This window comes from Peromyscus maniculatus, chromosome X (genome assembly GCF_049852395.1).
Source record: "Peromyscus maniculatus bairdii isolate BWxNUB_F1_BW_parent chromosome X, HU_Pman_BW_mat_3.1, whole genome shotgun sequence".
In the NCBI taxonomy this organism is placed as follows: Eukaryota; Metazoa; Chordata; class Mammalia; order Rodentia; family Cricetidae; genus Peromyscus; species Peromyscus maniculatus.
Window position 1 is genome coordinate 75543191 of NC_134875.1, and position 14016 is coordinate 75557206.

Sequence of the window (14016 nt, forward strand, 5' to 3'; positions counted from 1 at the left end):
AAACCAAAAAAAAAAAAAAAAAAGAAAAGAAAAAAGAAAAAAAAAAGAATAACTCATTTAAGACAGAGGTTATGTGGGTAGTAGTTATTAAAGGCTCTGGGTCAGGGCTACCTCAATTCTCGGGATCCTACTTCCTGCTATAGTATTTCTTGTATGCTGGGCATGAAGCATTACGATTTAATGATTTTGCTGGTAACTTTAAACATTGCTTTGATCTAATCACTTCTCTTCCTCTCTTCCTTCCTCCTCCCCTCCCTCCATCCTTCCCTTTCCTTCCTTCTTTCTTTCTTTTCCTTTCTTTCTTCCTTTCTTCCTTTCTTTCTTTCTTTCTTTCTTTCTTTCTTTCTTTCTTTCTTTCTTTCTTTCTTTCTTTCTTTCTTTCTTTCTTTCTTTCCTTCCTTCCTTCCTTCCTTCTTTCTTCCTTCTTCCTTCCTCTTGCCTCCCTCCTCTCTTTCTTTCTTTCATTCATTAATTCTTTTTTAAATTCTTAGCACTTTTAATATAAACAATAGACATAAAGAAATTACATTTTCAATCCCAATCATTTTTCTCCCTCCCTCTAGGGTCTTGAGTAGATCAAGATGTAATAGACAGGCATTATGTGGAGGTTCCTTCTTCTTCTTCTTCTTCTTCTTCTTCTTCTTCTTCTTCTTCTTCTTCTTCTTCTTCTTCTTCTTCTTCTTCTTCTTCTTCCTTTTCCTCTTCTCCTTCTTTTCATCTAAAATTCCTTTATTTTCTTCCTTCTTTAAAATTTTTAATTAATTATTTATTTTTCCCAGTCCTATCACACTTTCCTGTGGTGATATATTGTGTACTCTAATAAGATTTTCCTGAAGATCAGAGAACAGAACAAGCCACTAGATTAAACATAGAAGCCAGGTGGTGGTGGAACATACCTTTAATCCTAGTACTCGGGAGGCAGAGCTCTGTCTGGATCTCTGTGAGTTCAAGGCCACCATGGACTACATGAGATTGACTCACTCTAGGACAGAAACAGCCAGGCAGTACACACCTTTAATTACATTATTTAGGAAGCACACATGCCTTTAATCCCAGGAAGTGATGGCTGGGTAGAGAAAGGTATATAAGGTGTGAGGAGACAGGAACTAATGGCTTTTTTTTTTTTTTTTTTTTTTTTTTTTTTTTTTTTTGCAGAAGCGTCACTTTCAGCTAAAGGTTCTTTTCAGCTGAGGACTCAGGGGATTTTAGTCAGAGGATTCCTGGAGTTGGTGAGGTGAGACATAGAAGTGGCTTGTTCCTTTGTCTCTCTGATCTCTCAGTTTTTCCCCAATATCAGGTCTTATTATAAGACCATTTAGATTATGAGCTACACTTTCCCCTCCCTCCCTCCTGTCCTCCCAGTCCCTTCATCTAACTCCACCCCAACAACCATTCCTCCTTCTTTCTATTCAGAAAAGGGCAGGTCTCCCATGTATAGCAGCCAGCCATATGTCAGCCATAGAATATCAAGCTGCAGTAAGACTAGGCACCTCCTCTCCTATTAAGGCTGGGAGAGGCAACACAATAGGAGGAAAGAGTCCCAAAAGCAGGTAACAGAGTCAGACACAGCCCCTGCTCCCACTGTTAGGAGCCTCACAAGAAGAACAACACAACTGACTTATATATGCACAGTGCCTAGGTCAGTCCCATACAAGCTTTCTGGTTGGCAGTTCAGTATCTGTGAGCCCCTATGAGCCCAAGTCAGTTGATTCTGTGGGTATTCTCATGGTGTCCTTGGCCCCTCTGGCTCCTATAATCCTTTCTCCCCCTCTTTCACAGAATTTCTCAAGTTCTGCCTAATGTATGGCTGTGGGTCTCTGTATCTATTTCCTTCAGTTGCTGGATGGGGCCTCTCTGATGACAATTAGGGTAGGCAATGATCTATGAGTATTTTTGCTCTTTTCTTATGCTCAGCTTCGGAATTAGAATTTTTACCCTGTGTCATTTTATCTTGGAAGTACTGGATTTGGTCTTTTACTTCTTTCAGGGTGTCCCAGCTAAGAGTGTGTCTTGAGTCTCAGAGGAGACTTATACTTGACTTTTGAGCAATACTAGAATAAGACTATGAACATTTATAGTAATTAACTGAAAATGTCTTATATTTTGCACATGAGATTTTGGGGACCAAACTTTAGTTTGGATATTCAGTGTCCCTAAAAACACACACACACATTAAAGGTTAATCTGTAGCTTGGCACTGTAGTGGGAGGCCTTCCAGTTACTGTAGTTTCAATGAGAAGACATCAGGATCTTCAGCCCTTCCTTCTCTTTAGTAATGAAGAAGGAGATGACAAATTCTATTGTCTGTTTTCTTTCCCATATGATAAATAAAATAGGAATTAACAAAATGTGGCAAGATCTTCCATCAGATTACTACATTTTCATACAAGCTCAGAATTTGTTCCAGAATGAAGCTCCAGTGTCCGAAGTAAACTGTTACATCGTTTTTGTCTGAGTAGTTCAAGCATTTGAAAAACAGAGAACATATTTCTATAAATCATCTTTCAAATTATATAACACACACACACATGAACACACACATAAACATACATGAATGAACACACACATACACACACACACACACACACACACACACACCTCACACTTACTAAATCACTCAAAAATTGCTTTTGATTTTTGGATGCTGCTGGTGCTTACTTTTATTGACTACAGTTCCAGTGAAGCAGAGAGGCACGTTTGATGAATTGTTAGCTTCCATAAGGCCAGTCTGCAAAACCCAGGGCTCACCTGTTCTTCAGAGCAGCTTGTGAATCCATTCCACTCCAGGCTGAAGGATAATGTTGAAAGATGAAAATAAAAAGGAAGTATTATTAATTATAGAGAATGCCTGATATGTTAAAGGTTATAATTAAACACATAGTATTGTAGATTGAGGAGAACCTGAATTGTTTCTAAATGCTGTCCTTCCCTGGACTCCAACCCAGATCTAGAATTTGAAAACTTTGAAGATGTAATCCAGAAGTGTACACATCAACCCCTAGAGTGCACCTAATGGCACTCAGGGGCAAGAAGTACCAAATACTAGTCTAGTTACCATTCTTTGTAGAGGAACTAAAGCTCTCTAAAAGTCACATTATTAGCCTACCTTCAAATTTGAAATATTATATAAAAATATAAAATAACAGTAACTTCATATTGTATAACACTAATACAGATATTTTCATGTGTATATTGCTATGTAGTCTGTACAAGTATACAGGTTTTTCTCCTAGTTTCAATGTCATAGTATTTTTTTCGTTTCTCTTAACTTTATAGGATCATGTCTATGTATGTAAATATACATATACATGCACATATATAGGTATGTATGTTCTCACGTAGTATTTCATATTTGATAAACAAAAATTTTATAAATTTAATTCCAGAGTTTTTTATAATAGGCAGTATTGCAATCTTCATAATGTATATAGTTTGATTTTCTTTCTATCAACATTTTTACATTTTTAGAAATTTCTTAAATGGTATTATCTCACTTATGACTCTTCATAAATATGATAACTTGGGCTTAGATAAAAGTTAAGATGATTACAGGGAACATGAGGGAGGTAAATAATGAGTGAAAATGAAAAGGACAAGTTCAATACCTAATGGTAACTTGAATTGCCTTGCATTTAGTATGACAGTGCCTGGGCTCTTACCAAGGTAAGAACAGACAAGGGACAAGGTAAAAATCAGAGGAAACAGACTTGTGATGCAAGTCCCAAGATTATGTAACTGCATAACACTTCAACAGAAGATTAGTGAGATCTAGAAAGAGATGATACAATATAGATCAGGATTGTCTTCCAAAGTGATTTGTATATTCATGTCTTCTTACCCCTCCAAAATACCCCAAGCTATTTGGAATAGGGGAATGGAAGGAGTGATCTCTTAGATGAGAAAAGTAGAAATTATAAATCAAGAGGATATTTATCCCCCCAAAGAGAGAGATAATCTGAAAAATGTTTAGAAACCAGAGGAGATTCTGTCACTTCTGAAAGTTAACTTGTATTTTTCTGTTGTAAGAATCCACTTGTGCAGAATAAGTAAGTTTGTGTATTCCTGAATCTTGGTATTCTTTTTACCTGTAGTGTGCATTTTGTTTAATAGAGACTTACTGCATTGAGCAAGTTCCCCGAAAATGTCTTTATGCTTCATTTAAATGTTCCCTTGGAGTTTTAATCAGGTTTAGCTTTGTTTTTTAAAAGTGTTGTATAGTTAACCATTTCTGTAAAATGAGTATAAGTAAGTAAAATGTTTACTTTAAGTCACAAACTACTTCCCCCTACTCTAGTCAAAATAAACGTTTTTCTATTGAAATTTAAGCATTTGTTTGGCAACTTGGGTAAGCTGTTTCAATAGACTTTTCATCTTCTTTGCCTCTAAGTTCCAATTTTGAATACTGCTAAATATTGAATACTGTTAAAATCACATTAAAAGAAAATTATTGCCTAGATTATATATTCGGACTTTTAAACTTTCACTTCAAAATCCAACTTGTCCTAAAGTTTTAAATAGTAGTAAACTTACCAAAGGAGCATATTTGGGTTTTGGAGGTGGAGGAGGCATCTTGCACTGACAGACACATTTGGGCTTTGGTGATTCTCGAATAGGCTCACAAGGAGGAAACGGTAGTCTTTCTCTTGATGAAGGGACTCTACCCCCTTTGCTTCCTTTCCCATTGTCTCTGAATGTAGTCTTTTTGATTGGCATTCTGAATCCTCTTCTTGGTTCTGACATTCCCTTCTTTGAGTCTGTGGATGTGGCATCTGAATCATCAGTGGTCTTTATAGCCTTAAACCCTGATGACCCTTCGGATTCAGTATCTGAGGGTCTTACAACTTTTCTTATGCCTGCCTTGGGAGATGCATCAGATGCTGAGTCAGTATAACCACCTGTGCCCTTCATCAAATCTTTCTTGGTCTCTTTCTTTTCCTTCTTTATTTCAGATTCACTTGCACTAGATTGTATGTTCTTCTTTGCATCCTTCTTTTCTCCTTTCTTTGTAATTTTCTTATCTTTCCTTTCACCTTTCTTTACTGTTGGATCACCTTCAGATTCAGAATCAGCATCAGTAGACTCTGTATCCTTAATAGCCTTCTTCCTGTTCCCTTTAATTTCCTTCTTATCTTTCTTCACCTTTTTCAACTCTGCGTCTGATTCAGAATTGGTATAGAATGCATCCTTCTTGTCATCTTTCTTTGGAGGTCTCTTTTCCTTCTTTGCACCCTTTGAGTCTACAGATTCAGCATCAGTAGATTCTGCATTTTTTTTGTCCTCACTCTTTCTTTTCTTATTTTTCTTTGAATCCTTGGAGTCACCAGATTCATCAGTAGACTCTGTATCCTTCTTTTTCTTGGCTTCCTTTTTTTCTTTTTTATCTTTTTTTAATTCTTTCTTTGCACCCTTGGAATCACCAGATTCAGCATCAGTAGACTCTGTATCCTTCTTCTTCATGGGTTCTCTCTTCTCTTTTTTCTTTACTTCTTTTTTTATATCTTTTGAGTCTCCAGAATCAGGTTCAGAGTCCTTTCCCTTCTTTACAGGCTTCTTTGCAGGCTTCTTTGCATTGTTCTGTGAGCAATTTGTTGACCATTCATCAAAATCTGTGGATTCAGCTCTGAACTCATTTAGAAACTTTAAGTTGATATTTGAGCTGCTTATGTGCTCTACTGTGTCATCAGAAAATTCTTCAGTGCTCTTCTTGGAGTTTGTATTTGGGTTGTCCTTCCAAAATGTAGCTTCATTATTGGCCTCCTTGGAATTAATTAAATCTCCGTTATCATTGCTTGAATCCATTGTTTTGGTAATCTTGAAATGATTGGATTCTAGGTTTGTTTCTGATGTGGTATTTGACTTCTTAAATGGTTCAATTTTGTGGGATGATTTGGGCAGAAATTGGTCTGTGTTGCTTATTTCAGGATTACCATCAGTCATCATTTTATTGGATTCCAGATTTATTGCATATAAGCTTATTTTTTCCTTCAATTTTTTCTTCAAAGTTGTTCTTGTTATATCATCTTTGGGCTTTCTAGTTTCTGCTGTTATATAACGGTTTTGAGGATTATAAAGATATTTGAGTGGAGCCTGTATAATGAAAGCTAGGGAAAAGGGTGGTCTTAGGAAAAGATCTTGGAAAAATTGGTTTATCTGTATATTAGTTGGTATCTGACCTTTCTCCATTTTCCTTTTCTCTTGCCACTGAAAAGATTGGGGAAAATAATGATAAGCATTTGCGAATGACTTACATTTGTTTCATTTGCAGCATAAAAATGTTTATCTTTTCATCAATCAAAAATAGATTTTATTTTCTATTTCAAAAGTGTGTGTGTGTGTGTGTGTGTGTGTGTGTGTGTGTGTGTGTGTGTGTGTATACCATGGTGTAAGTGTGGACTTCAGAGGACAACTTTGAGGTGACAAGTTCTCTCCTTTCACCAATTGGGTCTAGGGATCAAACTCAGATCATCAGGCTATCTTGCCAGCCTTTAGTTTTCATGTTGTTTCAAGTATTCAGTAGAAGATCCAACAATCAAATGGTCATATGAGATTAAATGATGACTATGTTGGGAAGCCTGAAGATTACATTACTATACAAATGATGCATAGCTATAGAATAAATGCTTTGGTTGTAACTGTTCTTTGGGAGAGACTTTAAAATCTTTTTATATCAAAACGGATTATCCTTGGATACTACTTTTTCATTTTGCTAATAAAAGCTCCAATTTATGATAACTCCCACTTTAAAGAAGCAACAGAAAACTTGAATCTCCCACTATTAAGTATCATGAATTCCAGTTTTAAGAAAGCAGGGATGTTCCACTCTTTACAACTAGATTCCATCTCAAGATTTAAATTTTAGATCTGTTTGAACCACAACTTGTGGACTTGGGCTTTCCAATTTTCTTAACCTACTAACTCTGGTATATAGAGAGAACCATGTACAAATTAGGAATGTATAAGTCTGTGTGTGTGTGTGTGTGTGTGTGTGTGTGTGTGTGTGTGTTTGTGTAACAATATTTACATGAATTTGAAAGAGAGAAAGGAGGGGTATATGGGAAATTTTGAAGAGAGGAAAGGAAAGGGAGAAATGATGTAATTATTGCTTTTACACTTTTATGCTTCAGTTAAAAACAAATTGGTAGGACTGTTAAGATAACTCAGCATACAATAGTATTTACCATAGAAGCATGATGACCTGAATTGGATTCCATATTAGAAGAAGAGAAGCAACTTCTGAAAGCTGTACTCTAAACATATGTACCTTCATGCCTGCATTCACACAAGTGCATATTATATATACATAAAGAGACACTAATAAAAATAAATCAAATAATATTAAATTATTTTGTAAAGAAGAAAAGTTATTATAATACAAGATTAAAATGTAAATAGTACATAAATATAACACAACAAGAATACTGTTTCAAAAAATAATACCAAAGCAGTAGAATCTTTATGAAAGATGAGTACCTATAGAGATTCTTATCTTCATAATATGGATATGAAGCAATTGTAATCTCAAAAATAAAAGAAAAAAAAAAAAACAGCCTGGTGGTGGTGGCTCATGCCTTTAATCCCAGCACTTGGGAGGCAGAGGCAGGCAGATCTATGTGAGTTTGAGGCCAGCCTGGGCTACAGAGTGAGTTCCAGGAAAGGCGCAAAGCTACACAGAGAAACTCTCTCAAAAAAAAAATGAAAGAAAAAGTTTATTTTTAAAACATGGGTGAGCCATTTGTTCTATAGATTTATAAATTTGAAATTCTTCTTCTGAATAATATAATTCAAATTATGTATGTCTTATTTATGTTTATATATGCTGTTACCAGTATATATTTAGTTTTAAAGTGATTTTTTCTATACTTACAGGAACTGCAATTTGTATTTCTGAAGATCCTGATCTCTTTTTTATATCTGGCAGAGGTGTTTTGGGAAACATCAAAACAAAATGTTCTTGATTCCATTGTTCCCTAGTTTGACTGGCTGAGATTAGAAAACAAAATTCGAGTTAATAGCCAGACTCTTGCTTTGAAAAATATTGTTAAGCGAACTATATTTAAGTCAAAGTAAGTTGTAACTTGCAGTTTACCTGAAGAGCATTAGGGAACATAAAACCATTTCTCCATTTAGCATTGGCTTACGTTTAACATAACAATTTTTATTTTTTATGTAAAATCGTTTTTCACAGATTGTTGCCTGAGTAATGATATTAAACTACTGTTACAAAACAATAGGAATGAAATATAGACAAATTACAAATGTTTACTTTCAAATTGTCTCCTCTGTCTTAATTTCTTAATGTCATTTTGATTAGGTGAGAGATAATATGGTTAATTCTCCCACAATTTCTATAATAAATAGCATATCACTGAGCATAAAGTAACCAGTGAAAGTGTTAATTTTCAGAGATGTCTCAGAATTTAATGGCACCTCCAATCACAGGAGTTAGATTCAGACATGCTAATAGTCTTGTCCATTCTATAATATATAAAGACACACACACACACACACACACACACACACACATATATATATATATATTATATATATATATATATATTTGAGGTTATTTAGAAAAATCAGGAATGTCAAACTGTCTGGAAACTATGACAAAAGAAGAATTGGGAACAAAATTCAGGAAAATGTTCCTAGAGAGCAGGCTAATGAGAGATGTGATTGCTTTTTATATATATTTGAAGAGCTGTTATATGTGAAGCTAGTCATAGTAATAATTTCAGTATAGCTGATACTGTTAATAGTTAATGTTTTTTTATATGTCAGGTTATGTTCTAAGACCATCATAGCTGTTAACTCAATCCTTGAAAATTCTTTTTGAATTAAATAATGCCATTGCATATTATACAAATGTGTAAACACACGGCCATATGTTAAATTCCTTATTCCGAATCACAAAGCTAGTAAAGAGCTGAATTAAGATTTGATCCTAGAGGCAATCCCTTAACTGAAGTGTTACAATGTTCTTTGTATGTTTACTGAGGGTAGAGATGGAAATAATAGAAAAAATATGCCACTGTATGTGTGCACATTTTAGTTTAATATATGTACGAGAGCTCTGTAAGCTTGCAGCTTCTCACCAAATGGATTATTTGTTAACTTCTCTCATCTATAACTTTTCTTGCCTTTTTCACTTTAAGTTTTCTAGTTGTAAACTTTGAGGACATGGGGCAGTTTATGTTAGTAAGCATGAGTCCTTATGGGAAGGAAGAACAAACTAAATAAATCTCTTATTTGAAGTCAACTAATAAATAAATGCATTAAGTCAGAAATATTTAGCACATGCGTGTGTGTGTGTGTGTGTGTGTGTGTGTGTGTGTGTGTGTGTGTATACAAGCATGTGTAAAAATTGTAACAAGTTCAGGACAGTTTTTAATCTTACCACATTTACTAGGGAGTACTAGCCATTTATTGCTACAGTGTTTAGGAATAAAAACAAAAATAAATTTCAAAGAACAAATTCTTACTCCAAAAGTAATCATCATATGTTGTGATGTTTTTTTCCTGCCTGTAAAATATAAAGAAAACATTTTAACTGAATTTGTACTATGGGTAATCATCATCATCATCATCATCATCATGCACTGTCCTTCAAAACTAACACTTGGATATGTTTAATGCATTTTTCTTATCATCAAATTCTTCAATATAAAATAAAAACAAACCAAAATAATGAGATATCTTTACATTTGAATCCATCTATTTACACTTCCTTAAAAAGGCCAGAAAAAAATACCCAGAAAAGGCCCATTCCATATTTATCATTGAATAGCTACTATCTTTTAATTTGTTCTTTACTAATTTATTAATTTTTTGCATCCTGATCACAATTTCCCTTCCCTCCTAAGCTCTCAGTCCCTCCCCCACCTCCCCTCTGACCCCCCATCCACTCCTCCTTTTTCTTCAGAAAAGGGCCGGCCTCCCATGGGTGTCAACAAAGCATGGCACAGCAAGTTGCAGTAAAACTAAGAACCTCCCCTTATAATAAGGGTGGACAAGGCAACCCAGTATGAGGAATAGGGTCCCAAAAGCTAGCAAAAGAGTCAGATAGTCCCCGTTCCCTCTGTTAGGAGTCTAACAAGAAGACCAAGCTACACAACTGTGTCATAATATGCAGAGGGTCTAGGTTAGTTCCACGCAGGCTCCCTGGTTATTGGTTTAGTCTCTGCAAGCTCCTATAAGGCCAGCTTAGTTGTTTCTGTGGGTTTTCTTGTGATGTCCTTGACCCCTCTGGCTCCCACAATCCTTTTTCCTCATCTTCAATAGAATTCCCTGAGTTCCACCTAATGTTTGTCTGTGGGTCTCTACATCTGTTTCTATCAGTTGATGGATGAAGCCTCTCTGATGACAATTGGGCTAGGCACCAATCTACGAGTATATCAGAATATCATCAGGCATCATTACATTGACATTTTTTTCTCCAGTCATGTTTGGTTCTATCCTCGGTCTCTGGGCCATTCAGCATCTGTGTCCTATTGCTTCAGGCAGTATCATTGGTGGGCTCACCCTTATGGTATGGGTGTCAGGCTGGACCAGTCACTGATTGGACACTCCCACAATCTCTATGCCACCCTTACCCCAGAATACCCAATAGGCAGTACAGACTGTAGGTTGAAGGTTATGTATCTGGGTTGGTGTCCAAATCCCCTCCACTGGAAGTCTTGCCTAGACAGAGGAAATGGTCAGTTCCGGCTATGTATTTGCTATTGCTAAGAGCCTTAGCTGGGTCATCCTTGTAGATTCTTTGGAGTTTCCCTTGTACTAGCTTTCTACCTCACCCCCAAATTCCCCCTTTTCTAATTGTCTTTTTCAGTACTCTCCCCCTCCATCACCCCTGGCCTGATCCCTCATGTTCCCATCCCCACCTGTCCACAGTCCACCCACGAAATCTGTTCTATTTCCTTTTCCCAGGGAGGTCCTAATGTTCCCCCCTTCAGCCCTCCTTGTTACATAGCCTCTCTGGGTCTGTGAATTGTAAACATTGATATTGTGTATTTTACAGATAATATCCACTTATGAGTATATACTATATGATCCAGTAGACCCAAGTGTACTTGAGGTGTCTGTCAATGGAAGATAAGGATGCTGTTTGGAGCCTTTGGCAGGCTCCTATAAGTTAATCACAGAGGAGACTTGGGATTTTTGATTAAGTCTTTACCATCATGTGCAGATAGCTATTTCCTCTTTGAGAGACAGCTCTTGGCCTGCTATTGGGCCTTAATTGAAACAATGGGCTACCAAATTACCCTTAAACTGGAGCTACCTATCATGAGCTGGGTATTATCTGACCCACCAATCTATAAAGTAGGACATAAACAGCAGCAATCATTATCAAATGGAAGTTTTGAAATATATATATATATATATGTGTGTGTGTGTGTGTATATATATATATATATATATATATATATATATATATATATATATATATATATATATATATACACATATGTAGTGGGTAGCCATTCCAGCTTGGATCTGGAAGTTCCAACCCCCATTGAGACTCTGGCAACTGTCACGCCTACGAGGCGGGGCAAGGGAAGGCGCCTGGAGACCCGAGAGCTGGATGGGCCAGTGCTCTCTCTGTGCGCTCTCTCGGTGCCGGGACGCTGAATGGTGAAGGTGGATTGTGCAGAGCTCAGGAGAACACCGCTGGACTGCATTACACCTTCCCCAGACCCTGCGACCTACCTATTACTTAATTTGTGAGTTACGCCACTAAATAAATATACTTTTAACTACGTGGAGTGGCCAAAATAATTTCTCCAATACAAAGTGGTCATAGTGGCGGGGGTAGAGGTTACACATGATCTCAACAACATGGACTTAGGTGTAAACCTACTATAATGGCAACTATACCTTATTTCCACTTTGGTATATTAAAATAATTGATTCAAATGAACATACATAGATACTAGTTGGTAGTTCCAAGTCAAGACAGTTCACTTTACCTTAATTTTAAAATTATTTTCATTAGACTTTAAGACAAGATAAATGATTAAAATAAACCACCACTCAAAGATATAGCCAGTAAAATTATTTAAATAACTGTTGTCAATTTTAGATGAATATAGATCTTTTAAAAAGAAAAAAATGTCTATATAATAATTCTATCAGACATAATAGAAGTCTTTTTATCCTCTTTATTGGAACAATAGAATGACAAATTTTTCTTACTCATTAAATTAAGCTCACTGGTTGTTAAATACAACAATCTTACCTTATATCTAGGTTTAAATCTTAAATAAACCACATACACACATTAATTATTTCCATTCTGCCAAAAACAAGATGTGGTTTAAAAAAATGACTCAAAAAGACATAGCCATTGACACATTTTTAAAAGAAGCTGAACTGGATATATTTAAAGGGAAGGTACTCAAGGCAGAATGGGAAATTTGTAAAAAAAAAAATTCAATTTTTTTGGGTGGGGTTGAGACAGGGTTTTTCTGTTTAGCTTTTGTGTCTGTCCTGGATCTCGCTCTGTAGACCAGACTGGCTTCCAACTCACAGAGATCTGCCTGGCTCTGCCTCTCCTGAGTGCTGGGATTAAAGGTGTGAGCTACCCACTGCCCAGCTAAAATTCAAAATTTAACCTATAAAAATGCACAGGGACTAATTAATTGTCTTTACACATAACTATGTAAGTTCATTGAACATGTTAATCATTAAAAATACCAAGAAGTATTGAAGAGGGCTTACAGTTTTGAAAGAGACATTTTCTTTGCCTGTCTTCTGCCAGGACCTCAGCATTCATGTGGTCAAACTGGTAATGTTGAGTCATGACATCACAAAGAGTCTCTGAGCTACAAAAATTTAAAGGGAAAACACACATTATATTTTACACTGTCTACATACATGTAAATATTATTTTAAAAGTATGGATATGTTCACATATTTTTAAGACAATTAAGTAAGAGACCCAGGTAATTATTCATTTTACTTGCTTGTTGAATAAATAACTAATTATTTTATGGCAAGTTAATCAACATTAATTTTGAGTGGACATGTGTGCCCATACATGGATATATATGTTAGTGCTAAAGTTGGAAAGAAAATAGAATATAGCATTTCTCTTAAAAAGAGCAGCTATAATCAATGATAATTATTTCAAATTCAATCTCTGCCTTTTGAAAATCTTTCATATGATTACATTGATATTTTTCCAAAAAGATGAAATTTTACTTTTTTTTGTATATTTTGAATTCCCAAAAAGTAAAATGTCTATTAAGTTGATAGTAATAATACACCTCTGCAATCTGAAAGCAAATGTTGCTTTTCACAAAGTTGTACAAAATCATCACCTGCTACTTAGTAGGACAACTATAAATGTGATTTTTCATTGTAGAAATAAAACCTCTTAGGGTAGTATAATGATATGCATAGGAAAACTGTCTTTTTATATATTATCTTATTTCTTAGGAATATACAATATATTTTATGAACTACATATGTGAACCAACATACATTAATGTAATAACACACATTGAGTTAACTAATGTAAATTTCTAATCAGTTTCTGGAAATTGTAAATTGTCATTTCCTTCATTTCTTTTTTAGGTAATTTCCCAGAGCTCCCTTTGTCAACATCCTAAAATCCAAGCAAGGATTTCTTCTTCATAGGGGAAATGCCTCACAAAAACCCATTATCTTGGAAAAACCCTGAAATTATTTATTATAATGAAAAATTTTAAACAGAAGTAAAGAAAGTTTCTAACACATTTGATGTTATCCAAGCCATCTTTCATGTATGTCATCTGTATTCTAATACCTGCTACCTCCTGTTCATTCAGAAGTGAATCTTTTCTTGGACATATTTTATTATATGTTTCAATGATACAATTGTTTTTTTAATGGAGAACTTCCATCATTTTTGTTTTATTTTAAACATTTTATTGACATACTATTTAAACATATTTGTGGGGTACATTATGATAACTTTATACCTATGTATAATGTGTTATCAAACCAGAGTGATTTACAATTCCATTCTTCAAGCATTTA

The 14016-nt window shown here is 35.2% G+C and overlaps 1 protein-coding gene across 2 annotated transcripts; it reads right to left on the reverse strand.

Annotated features, from left to right (window-relative positions):
• Nucleotides 1–2628: 2628 nt before the first annotated feature.
• Nucleotides 2629–12799, reverse strand: Cylc1 (cylicin 1). Of its 2 annotated transcripts, XM_076561607.1 has the most exons (6): nt 12715–12755; nt 9480–9520; nt 7865–7980; nt 7179–7269; nt 4531–6201; nt 2629–2788 (listed from the first exon to the last, which is right to left on the reverse strand). In XM_076561607.1, exons 4-6 carry the CDS (start codon nt 7209–7211, stop codon nt 2756–2758), a joined length of 1737 nt encoding a protein of 578 aa, XP_076417722.1. In that variant the 5' UTR covers nt 7212–7269; nt 7865–7980; nt 9480–9520; nt 12715–12755; the 3' UTR covers nt 2629–2755. The 2 variants fall into 2 exon arrangements, with proteins under 2 accessions (XP_076417722.1, XP_042125340.2); XM_042269406.2 differs by lacking the exon at nt 7179–7269 and having other exon boundaries at nt 12715–12799.
• Nucleotides 12800–14016: the final 1217 nt, after the last annotated feature.

Bases quoted from the DNA above. Each gene is read 5' to 3' on its own strand.
- Cylc1 (XM_042269406.2), bottom strand. The intron at 6,202-7,864 runs GTAAGTATAGAA...CAATCTTTTCAG, and splicing joins AAATACAAATTGCAGTTCCT to TGGCAAGAGAAAAGGAAAAT. The intron at 2,789-4,530 runs GTAAGTTTACTA...ATTATCCTTCAG, and splicing joins AACCCAAATATGCTCCTTTG to CCTGGAGTGGAATGGATTCA.